The 12,391-nt window shown below is 42.3% G+C and overlaps 1 protein-coding gene across 7 annotated transcripts in view; it reads right to left on the reverse strand.

Moving 5' to 3' along the window:
• Positions 1-1,396: 1,396 nt before the first annotated feature.
• Positions 1,397-12,391, reverse strand: part of PTPRT (protein tyrosine phosphatase receptor type T) — a 325,072-nt gene continuing 314,077 nt past the window's right edge. For all 7 annotated transcript variants that reach the window (XM_066586082.1, XM_066586080.1, XM_066586079.1 and 4 more), the window contains 2 exons: positions 5,017-5,152; positions 1,397-2,182 (listed from right to left, as the gene is read on the reverse strand). In XM_066586082.1, coding sequence (XP_066442179.1) covers positions 2,129-2,182; positions 5,017-5,152 — 190 coding nt within the window. In that variant the 3' untranslated portion in view covers positions 1,397-2,128. The remainder of the gene's footprint in view (positions 2,183-5,016; positions 5,153-12,391) is intronic.

Consider the following 12,391-nt stretch of genomic DNA (forward strand, 5'->3'; position numbering starts at 1 on the left):
ATTGGGAGTTCTTTGTGGAGACTAAAAAAATGCAAAAATTAGTAAAAAAAAACACAACTGATTACTTATTAGAAAAAAATAAAAGGAATTTTAAAAACTTCCCTTTTTCCCATATTTATAATAAAAAATCAAAACAATAAAAAACTAAAACATATTTGTTATTGCTGCATCTGTAAAAGTCCAATTCATCAAAGTAATGCATTATTTGTCCTGCATGGTTAATGTTATCAGAAAAGGAATACAAAATGCCAGAATTGCGTTTTTTTTGGTCACTCTATCTCCAAGAAAAAAATAATAATAAAAAGCGATCAAAAAGTCATATGTCCTCCAAAATGTTACCAATAGAAACTACAGGACGCCACGCAAAAAATGAGCTCTCACACAACTATGTCAACGAAAAAAGTTTAAAAAGCCCTTGCTGTCAGAAGATGGCGGTAGAAAATAATTTAATTTTTCCCTGAAGATATTTTGCTTTTTAAAAGTAGTACAGCCAAAAAAATAAAATTATATATATAAATTTGGGTTTGCAGTAATCATACTGAACCACAGTATAAGGGCTTATTTACACGAGCATATATCAGACGGCCGATATACGCTTCCATCTAAGCAGTTCCCCCTCACCGGCTCTCCACCTCTCTCCTCCACTCCAGCGTTTGCAATGGAAGGGGTGGGATGGAGGTGGAGCTAAGCTCTGCTCTGTCCCGCCCACTCCCATTGCTGGCTATGGACAAGGGGTGGGAGCTAAGCTCCACTCTCTCCCACCCACTCCCATTGCTGGCTACAGACAGGAGGCGGGCGGGGGGGGGGGGGGAACTTAGCTTTGTCCCGTCCCGCCCACTCCTATTGCAAACTGCTTGGAGGCGAGGAGAGAGGCATAGAGCCAGTGAGGGGGATGGAAGTGTATATCGGACAGCCGTGAAAATGCCGGCCAATATACGCTCGTGTAAATAAGCCCTAAGGTTTACATATTTTTTGCTGCTGTATGTACACTGTAGAAGCAAGACCCACCCAAAAATGGTGGAATTTTTAAAAGTTCGTTATATTGTATATTAAAAAGTACCATTGAAAAATACAACTCGTCCCACAAAAAAACAAGCCCTCAGATAGATACATTGATGGACAAATAAAAGAGTACCAGTGTGGAAGAAAACGCAAAAATAAAAAAAATGGGTGGTCCTTAATGGGCTCATTATGTCTTGATCCCATAATCTGGGTGCTGTATTTGCGCTCTGCACAAACGTAATATATAGAACTTGAAAGGAGACTTCCAATCATTTTGATGCCTCTTTTCATCTTTGCAAAGTTTCACTGATGCTTCTCCCAATCCATCCATCTCCTCTCACCTCCGAGCTCTTCCTAAACAAGAGTCCACACAATACTGATGGCGATACAAGCATTACTAAGAAAAAGACATCACAATTTTATTGGACGCTCCATTGCAAGACATTTCTCCAGAATACAAACTGCTTTGCCCTCTTCCCCAAGAACATTTACAGCAATAAATAAAGACAGGTTCATTATAAAGAGGACAAGACCACATCACCTGTACCTTGGGGGTTGCTGCAAAGAGCAACAGAACACTGCTTAAAAGAAGGAAGTATTCTCGCATGTGAATGCAGAGATACATCATCTCCGCCAGTGCATCCATCAGAGAGGCGGTTCATGAGTTACTGGCATGATAAGACACAAATGTCCTTAGAAAATGGCTGGAGTTCTGCATCCGCGCATATGGAGATCCTCTAGTTCTGTTTGAGGAGTCGAAAAACACTTCACTGTCTTTGATTTTTCTTGTCGGGGTTTATCAGGTCACAAATTGATGCATATAGTGCAGAAGAGAACAGGAAAGCAGAGAAGGGATGAAAAGAGACCCCGGAAAAAGAGTAGATTAGGTTAGTGGTAAATACAGTCAGAAAAAGGCATTGTTCTTTGATGTGCTCTTAAAGACGCTGCTGTTCAATCCCTCTCCACACGGATGTGCACTTCAAATCAGCAAAGTTGAATCCCAAACTGTGCAAAGTGTATGTTCCTGTCCACCCTCCCACCCCATGTAGAAGTCTTACAAGCCACACAGAGGCTGCATAGCACCCGGTCATCTTCTCACACCTTCCTCTTCCCCGGGCTGACAGGATCAGAAGGAATTCAGGTATTCCAAGGCAACTTCATAGACATATTTATATTGTTCCTGAAATGGGAGAAAAGCAAAAATAATGGAGGCTCAGCAGGAATATGCTCACTACATTTAGCGCTATGTAAATGAGTGTCTCCATAAGGTGACACATTATTCCATGGGCATTCATTTTAGAGTAAAGAATAACCACAATTTGGGAGCATGAGTTTATTTTAGGCTAACACTTGTAAAAATACTAATTTTAGCCAAAAGAATAAAAGAAAAGTTGGCTGAACCTGACGGCAAATGTTGGGGAACAGAAATATCAGGAGTTTTGTGCAGTACTGTGTAAAGCTTTTAGGGCTCAGTCACACAGGAGCGCCGATCAGCCCGTGTTTCAGGACGGGAAGACGGACGTGCGGACAAATCTCCGCACCTGTCGGAAAAAGAACATATGGCTGGCAATGGAGCTGGTTATGCTGAGATTCGTCCGCACGTGGTGCGGCCGCCTTCCCATCCCAAACACGGGCAGATCGACGCCCATGTGACTGAGCCCTTAGGCAGGAGGGGAAACAATGTTGCAAAGTAAGGATTTTTTTCAAAAACAGAAGGCATCTGATTGGCTCCAAATTTATTCTGCAGCAGGACAACGACCTCTAAAAATAATAAGCAGTCCCCCCTTTGCGTTTGTAATGGAAGGGGGCGGAGCTAAGCTCTGCTCTGTTCCCCCCACTCCCATTGCTGGCTATGTACAAGGGGAGGGGGCAGGAGCTTAGCTCCGCCCCTGTCCCACCCACTCCCATTGCAAACCGCTCGGAGGGGAGTAGAGAAGCAGAGAGCCGTGACGGGGAGGGAAGGGGGGAACTGCTTAGATGGAAGCGTATATCAGATGGCCGTGAAAACGCTGACTGATATACGCTCGTGGGAATATGCCCTAAGAATGCTCTTCAGAGTAAAGAAGAACAAGGAGTCCTCGAAGGGAAGATATGGCCCCACAGATTCCTGATCTCACATTATCCAGTCTGCCGAGTTCCTTCAAAAACTGTGTGCAAGTATACCTAGAAGAATTGATGCTGTTTTGAAGGCAAAGAGCGGTCACACCAAATATTGATTTGTTAATTAACAAAATAAACTACTTTTTGAAATAATTCTTACTTTAGAACATTTTTTCAACATCTGCCTATTACTTTTGCACAGTACAGTATATCATTTTTTTTTTATCCCTGTGGGAGATACACCCATGGCAGAGATTTCTGACAAAGACATATTCCCCTTTTCCTATTAAACTGAGCATGAGTGTTTATGGTGATGTCAGGGAATGTGGCTGTTGGCTGCCAGCTGTCACAAGTGTATGGTCAGTTGTCACACTGTAACATATAGGCTACTAAGCTTTTAGAGACCTTTCACACGGGACGGAATATTCTGTCCCTGAATACTACACCAAAATCCTCATGGCTAGCGCCAGATTTTGATGCAGAATTGCCAGCAGGATTCTGCTATTTTCAATTTCATACCAAAATCTGCATATTAGCAGTGTAGATTTTTGGGGCTGAATATTCCACAGGAGGGCAGATTCCGCAATGCTGTTATGGAATATTCTGTTCCGTGTGAAAGGCCCCTTAGGGTCACATTTAGGCCGCCTGTCCACGGCCGTGACGGAATAAATATCACTAGCGATATTCCACAGCGGGGAAGGAGGCGGGAACACTAAAGGTCCGTGATGCTATCCCATTGCTGTCAATGAGGCTGACGCTGTTGCCGCCCCATTGATAGCAATGGCATGAAGGCATTGAATGGCAGCTCAGCACTGCCTGTGATTGGTCACAGCATGCAGCCAATTAGAGGCAGTGCTTAGCCATCCATTGAATTCAATAAAAGACTGAACGCTGCCTCTAATTGGTCACAGCACTCAGCCAATCAGAGGCAGTGCTTTCTGGAGGCCATCAGAATAGAGATGGAGACTGCCGGGGATGAAGAGAAGAGCCAGACTGCTCTTCTAGGTGAGTTATTTATTTTTATTTTTTACTTTTTTTTTTACAGCTAGGGATGATTTTCGGGGTAGAGCTTATATTTCAAGCCCCTCCCCGAAAATCATCACTGCAGGGGATACCTTCATCCCATTGCTTTCAATGGGGTGGCAGCAGCGTCGGCCCCATTGAAAGCAATGGGATAACATTGTGGACCTCTGCCACAGCTGTCACAGCTGTGGCTGGGGATTCCTTAGCTGTCACATCTGTGTCAGGGGAGCGCAATGTACTCCCTATGTTTTCAATGGGGCTGACACTGCAGACAGGGACTGATGCAAGTAAGGACAATCTCTGTACAGTGCTATGGAATATGTGTGCGCTATATTAATGACTACAATAAATAACAAAACTGTGAGTCATCCTTCATCATATATAAGAGAGCAGAGGGAGTGGGCTTCATCTGAAGCCCACTTCTGCAACCATGAACCGGTAGTGCAATAATGTAAGTTACAGTACAGGTTCTTTACCAACCCTTCAAGTGAAAAACAAGAGATATAAACTGGATAAAATCCCAAGAAGTGAGACTCTTCGGGATTAGTTTTCAAAAGTGGATGCCAACAGATATCATGATGTGTGGGCAGAAATCATGGGAGAATATATAGTCGATAAATCTAAGAAACCAAACATATTTAGCTGTGTGGGAGAATATGAGATCACTAGACCAGCAAGGCGATGTGAATACTGTGTAGAAAATCAGTATATTCCAGTGAAGGTAAATATGGTTGTAGACACCAGATGCTCGCCCCCTTCCCACACACAAGACGACGTAACTAGTATATTTTGGAATTTGGATGAACACTAAAGACTTACTTTTATTTAGCATTGCCAAAAAAGGACATTGTATTTTTCTCTATTTTTCACTAGCCGCGGACTGTCACTCACCAGTGCCTCCACCATGTTTGCCTTGTTATTCCGCAGGGTTTTCACGGTGTGAAACACATCAATAATATTTTGCTGCTGGATCATCTCACACACACTACAGATAGCACAGAATGTCCCACTGCGTCCTCCTCCGTTCCTGAGGGAGAAAATAATATGTTTGACTCAAAGACCTCACGCAAGATATTTGCAATACTCTAGTCGATATTACAAACCATATGCATACCGGTGCAGTTAGGAAGGAATATTCTGGGTGAGCCAGACTGTGGGAACAGACCTTAAAATCATTTTTGATATAACACATACTTATTTCAAAAGGACTGTATGACTAGTCTCCTGACTTTGATATAGTTTACTATGGAGCAATGATAGATCTTGGATGTCCAATACGTTTACTGTACAGGTCTGTAAGGACTTCGCCCAATAAACTGAATATACAGGTGGATCTTAGGTGTAGTGTGTGGATGGTGGCTCAAAAGCTTATGTAATTTATTTTGCCATTGTGGTAAGTGCATTTCCTTGTACACTTTACCTATAATATCATAGAGCCATCATAGAGGCAGCCTCTATTCGGAAGCTAAAGAGAAGATACCATCCCGAGGTGATTGTGTGAGAGAGGTCAGATGGCAGACTCGGGGATTCCCGGTTCCCCCGGGTAGATGTCAGCTTGACAGGCAACAAGTGGAACCTGGCTCTAGGACATAGATCAAGCTCTAGGATTGAAGTCATGTCCTCATGTGTGGGCAGATGGGACAGTAGAACTCATGACCCAGTTCTGGCAATACAATTTTGGGAGACGGCCAAGTCTTGAAGTAGGCCCTGTTAGCTGCCATAGGGCGAACGCCCCGCAGGTAGCTGATGTAAACCTCTTGAAATGACAGAGCTGTTCCAAACAATAACTTTAATGAATAGCTTTCAACAGAGTCCCAGGCACCGGGCTTGTTTAATCTCTTATGGCAAATTAACGGAAATAGTTGGGGTGAAATAATGAGAGTCTATACTTGATTGCCGGGTTCAGCAACAAGTGAACAGTTTGAAAAAGGCTTAGGATACCTGCAGTCTCTCTATCCACTTGGTTAACTGGGGATGGCTTCTTTACCAATTAACTCAATACTGTTGAAGAGGAGGGATCAGGGGAACATTTGACTCTGAATTTACTACTTGATGCTCCCTTTCCAAATCACCAGAGGACAAGCTGTCTATAGTAAAATTGCTGTATCTCTGTAGTTTAATTCAGAGGATAGTCTTGCTTGCCTCTTTCCTGAGAGTAGCTGCCCCTCTGTACTCCCTTTTGGTCACTTCCCGCTCATAGTTGCATCCCCTGCTCCAACCCCCTCTTAACGATAATAACTAGCAACCCCCTTACAAGTGCACTTCTGATGAGCCCCTGTGCCGATGTACCATCTTCACAAGCCCTAAAAGAATAACAATGGATGTGAGGACTCATCCAACCAATCATGAAATGGAGATGAGGAAAAAAATTTCTCTTGCCCCAGGTCGTTAGAGATAAGATGGTTAATTATTACTAGAAGGGGCACCATTTTTGCTATGAGACCCTTCATCGGTGCTACACTAGGTAAGGTCAGTATTCCAAAAGCTGCCAAACTTGTGGCGTTTTCTTATGTATAATGGAAAGTAACATTGCAAATAGTCTAAAAATCTAGTTGTGTCTACAGCTCCTGTGTAGATTTATGTGTTTCTATGATAACAGATTACAAACAAACCCATGTAGTCTAATCCTGCAATCATAAGCCATATTGCCATCCATCTGTCCACTACTCCTTGCTTAACAAATCTGTTTGCAAGAAGGTGAGGTGTGCCAGCCACAATTAGGATGTGGAGCCGCGGTGGTCTCATGACATCTGCCATAGTCCATGTGATCAAACATTCAGGCATTTGTCCTGTCATTTGGTGCTTGGTGGCTATGGGTGAGTCTTTCCTGTTGCTGCAGAAGGCCCCTTAGGTGCTGTCTATTGGAAATCCCTCAATATTTCATGTTCCCTTTTTCTCTGCCCTGCTTCATCATCTCCTATAGTGCATTGACTGATTGGCCGATGAGCCATTATGGATGTGTATTTGTCCCGATCCTGTCCCTACATGAACACCAGTTATTCTCCTGTGTGCATGCATACTGTACAGATGTCTGTTTGTCTGGATCCAGTTTTCTCCATGTCTGAGTCCTGTCCTGTCTGTTCCTCTTTTGTCTGAAATGTAGTTGGACACCTGAGTCCTAACCAGTCTGTTCACCCTCTGTCTAGAGGATTGTCTGATACCTGAATCCTTTCCAGTCTATTCCCTCTCCGTCCAATGGGTTTTTGGATGCCTGAACCATGTATTGTCTCTTCCCTCCATCGAATGAGTAGTAGGACACCTGAACCACGTCATGTCTTTTCTATTCCCTCCGTCCAATGGGTTGTCAGATGCCTGAACCATGTATTGTCTGTGTCCTCTATCAGATGGGTTGTCAGACGCCTGAACCATGTCATGTCTTGTCTGTTCCCTCTACCTGATGGGTTATGAGATGCCTGAATTATGTCCTGTGTGTTCCAGCTCTGTCTGATGGGTTTTCGGATGCTTGCACCATCTCCTGTCTGAGGTGTTGGTGTGGCAGCAGGCTTCAGTCAGCTATGTATCCGTGGCTATTAATTCTATATTGGGTTTGTTCACCTTTGTCTAGTTCTGTTAACTTTTCCATCAACTATATATTCTTCTCTTTTCTCCATCTATAGACAGACTAGAACCCATAAGTTTGAAATGTAGGGCCGTTCCTTTCAGGGCAAACGTCCTGCTTTTAGGCTGCATCTGCAAAGCCACAGTTGGTTAGGGATAACGTTCCCTCTACTGTATTTTGTTACTGTTTTTGACCATTTTGTGCTTCTCTCATTTTGATAATGTAATATATGATTATATTGCTCCATTAGTACATCTGATCTGATGTGTTGGTGATGTCCATGAGGGGTGCTGTACTTGCGTGCTGTATGCATGTAACAGAGAAGCTAGATTAAAGAGAGTAAGACTGCAGGATTAGACTATACAGGTTGTGTTTGTAGTCTGTTACCATGGAAACACATAGATCTGAATTTTAAAATTATAAGGATTTTTAAATGAAGACTATTTGCAAAATTGCTTTATTCTTCCCTTTAAGTACACTGGGCAATAAAGTAAAAAAGTTACCAAAGGGGATTGGTTCTTTCACACTGGATTAATATTCACTAATATATATTTTTTATTTCGATATGAGGAATATTACATTTTAGGTTTTTGGAAACAAGAAGAGTTCCTGTAAGACTGCATATAACAACAAGCGGTTTATACATTCACGGTGAAGCCTACCCACTCACTTTCTGCTTGTCATACCCTCTAATGATCACTTTGAAGTTTAACATCTAAGGTGATTAAGGTGACCTCAAAGGAACTGTTCTGCCGGTGGCTCAGAATCAAGCTGTGGGCACAGGGGGTTAATCTAATATGAAGAAGCTTAAGCAGATATGTTTAAAGTCTTTTCAGAGATGAAGATACATTTATGGCTGCCTTATTCCCGCATCAAAACCGTTCTCTAGTAGCACCAGCTTCCTGCACATTGCAGTGTGTAAAATAAACAGTATACAAGTGATTATGTCTCTTTTTCCAGTCCATTTAACCCAGTCAAGTGTAGATGATGACAAAAAAGAGAAATTGTGTCCTTGAAATGTGGTTATTATTCTTTCTTTTTTTTTGCATTAAGCATATTGTACTTTTGGTTGAATAAACAGAGTTGTTGGATAAGAACGACACAAGTTGCAGTTAACCATCAGTAGATCTTTTAAAAGCTCACTGGGATATTATTTATCATCTGAAGAGTCGCAACTGGATAGGATAGAGAAAAAAAAAACATCATTACATATAATTCCTTAAGGTGCCAACTTCAGTTAAGTTCTTAAAGAAAATTGTTGCCAGCGCTCCACTGGGCTCCTTTGCCCCTGGCAGTTCACTATAGGGAAGAAGATAATAAAGCATTCACCTAGGAGTCCATAATCTTGAGTTTAGTTCTAGATGCCATCTTCCTCTAATGGATAGCAAGGTACCACCTTTTCTTGAGAATGTGAGAGACAATCTGGGATCTTCTTAAAGAAGAACTACCACCACCCTAGCCCTCTCTGTTTTTAGTGTAAAAGATGGTAACCCCTAGAATTAGGAAACTATTTCTAGTTACGTTATGTAAAAAAAAGTTTGAATAAAAGGTTTTTTACTAGTCATGTACCTTATGCAAATGACCTGACTCCCTGCAGGAGTTGGGTTCAAAGTTTCAATCAAGGGACTTCTGGCATGCCCAGTAGTGCTCCCATACACCCGCAGGCATCAGAACCACAAGATGCCGCTAGTTCTAATGAAATCTCACAGCTCTGCCTAAAACAGCATTGTCTACATCAGTAATGCAGCAGTTCTAATCATTGATGTGGCTAGCTTACAGGTTTCCAGGGACCTAAATGGTGATGACTTAGCCTTAGGCTCTATTCACATAGGCTAGTTTTAGATCTGAGTTCTATTCAAGTCTGTAACTGAGTAAACTTGGACAGAACTCAGACCTATTAAAATTAATGGGGCTTTGCAAATCAGGAATTGTTTTCACAGACCAAAGGGCCTTGTAAAAAAGTGCAGCATGTCCTATTCTGGTCTGGTTCATGGATGAGAGTTGGGTCTTGTTGTTAGCTGTTTAGTCGTTCACGACCCTCAGTGACCCTAAAGGCGACCTCTATGTTTTTCGGTTTTGCACTGCTTCTTTCAGTTGTGTGATATCCATTCCAGTATCCGCTTTGAAGTATCAGTCGTGTTCTTTAGCAGCCGGGTCTTCTGGTCCACTGATCTGCCCAAGCATTATAGATTGTTCTCGCAACTCTGCTCTTATTACATGGCCAAAATCCGTGAGTCTGAGTCCGGTCATCTTGTCCTCCAGTGATATATAGGGTCTTCAGGATTCAGGATTTCTCTGTTTGTTACTTTTGCTGTCCAGGGTATACGCAGCAGCTTTCACCAGCACCAAGGCTCAAACGCATGGATGAGAGAAGAACATGCAATGTCCACTCTTCCGTACAGCAGATAGCAGATGGACCGGATGTTCATGTTCTGTTCGTTGTGAGTTGTGCCTGAGAATATCAGCTACAACTCACACTTGGCTGTCTGAATACAACCTTAGGATAAGCCATAGATGTTTGAGTATTGAAAGCTTGACCTCAGACCTCTGCTGATAATTAGAATTATGGGCTTCAAAGCTCCAGCTCCTTGTCTGCATTGATAGCAATATCTGGTCAGGTTAATGGGACTAAATTGCAGTATTAGGAACAGCTACATTTGTATGTACGGTGCTGTGCTTGTGAAAACAAAAAAATGGATGTGGCGCTCCAGATATATTCTGCTACTCAATTGGGTCCAGGGGTTTGGACCTTTATCTGAGAAAAGCCTTTTAATTCAACAGTGATACATATAAAATAACAAGTATATTCTGGTCAGCCATCTGGATAATACTGTGTAGTCCCCATAAATGCCACCAAACAACTTTGATCCATTGAGATAAAGACTCCACAAGACCTCTGGGGGTCTCCTCTGGTAACTGGCACCAAAAGTTAACAGCAAATCCTTTAAATCTGGTAAATTGCAAGATAGGGCAATCATGGATTGGATTTATTTTATCCACTGATGCTTAACTGGATTGACATCTGGGCAATATGGCTACATTATCTTTCTGAATGAGACCACTGCCATTAGAGAATAGTGTTTTCATGAAGGGGTATACTGGGTCTGTACAACTTTTAGGTAAGTGGTATGTGTTATATCCGCATGAATGCAGGATCCAAGGTTCCCTAGTAGAACATTGCTCATCGCACTCCCTCCACTGGCTTGTATTCTTCCCACTGTACTTCCATAATTTCTAACCCAGCTAAGTAATGCACACGCCTGACCTTCCACATAATGTAAAAGAAAAATGTTTCAAAATGCTATAGTCCTCCATTGCTCCATTTCTGTACTGATGCTCATGTGCCATTCCTGTGTGTTCTAACACCTTCCTATCATAACCAGCTATTAGCAATTAGCACTATAGTAACTCTTCTGTAGAACGGAACCAGACAGGTTAGGTTTGCTCTCAAGTGCACCAATGAGCCTTGTGTATACATAACCCTGTCACTAGTTCCATGGTTGTCCTTACTTGGACCATTTTTAGTAGGGACTAATAACTGCATATGGGGAACAATCCACAAGACCTACAGTTTTGGAGGTGATGTGGCCTCTGATTAAAGTCAGTCAGATTCTTCAGCTTGCCCTTTTTACTTCCAGTGCAGGGACTTCAAAAACTGACTGTTCACTTAATGCATAATCAACCTTCTTTGCCTCACTTGTCAATGGATTTAATACTGTGACTTACCTGTGTATATTTATCCTTAAACACCATCACACAATTTACATATAGGATTACTCTACATGCAAAGCTGAGTAAAACTGTATGCACATAGCATTAGCTTTCTTGTCCAGAGTTAAAGCATGTGTTATAGTCCATAGATGTGAAGTAGGGAGGTAGGCAGAAGTTGATGGCAGCCAGCAAATGTTTGGTCACAAGCCATTACCAGACCCTGGACAAGCATCTTAGTGTCAAGAACAGGAGTTCATTCCATCTTGATGCAATTCAATGTTCAACTTTACTAGAAATAGGAAACTCCTCACCTTCCATCTCTCCCAGGAATGAGAATAAAAAGTTGCTTGAGTGCCTTGATGAGTAAGCGGTGTCCGAATTACTCTATAAAAGCATTCAGTAGCAACCATCAGGGGTTGTCTCCTTTTTCCTCAAATGTAAGCCTTACTTTCGAGCCTTCGATGCCGGACTGAACCCAGCTTTCTCCTTTCTCAACGGCCCCCTTCCGGAACTAGCAGCCCCTTTTATAAAACACTAGAACATTATATAACAATGCCTTATTCTTGCCTTTCCTACTCGCGGCACTCAAGCCCCCTCCACCCAGGTTCTGAGCGCACCGCAATACTTAAACATTGCAAGCAAAACAGAAAACAGCATGACCATGCCAGTCACCTCCTTACACATGGAGTCACAATTCTCCAGGAGATGAAGTCTACCAATATTCTATGCTGCCTTTTAGTCATCTTCATACAAGACACTACATAGTAATCTGACAAAGACAAAACTAACCTTTCTCACTGCAGCTTAGATTAGTTGCTAGGAATACATCTGGGAACAAGTTTATCGACTGCTTCTAAGTTTGGCTTTACATAGGACAACCATTGTCTGAAAAGTCGCTAGAAATAGCAGCTGAAATGAGCTGTTAGCATACAAACAACAGTCTTTTGTGTGCTTCTACATAGAGCATTTGTTGACTTGTTCATTTTCATGGTCACT

This window comes from Eleutherodactylus coqui, chromosome 13 (assembly GCF_035609145.1).
Source record: "Eleutherodactylus coqui strain aEleCoq1 chromosome 13, aEleCoq1.hap1, whole genome shotgun sequence".
Taxonomy (NCBI): domain Eukaryota; kingdom Metazoa; phylum Chordata; class Amphibia; order Anura; family Eleutherodactylidae; genus Eleutherodactylus; species Eleutherodactylus coqui.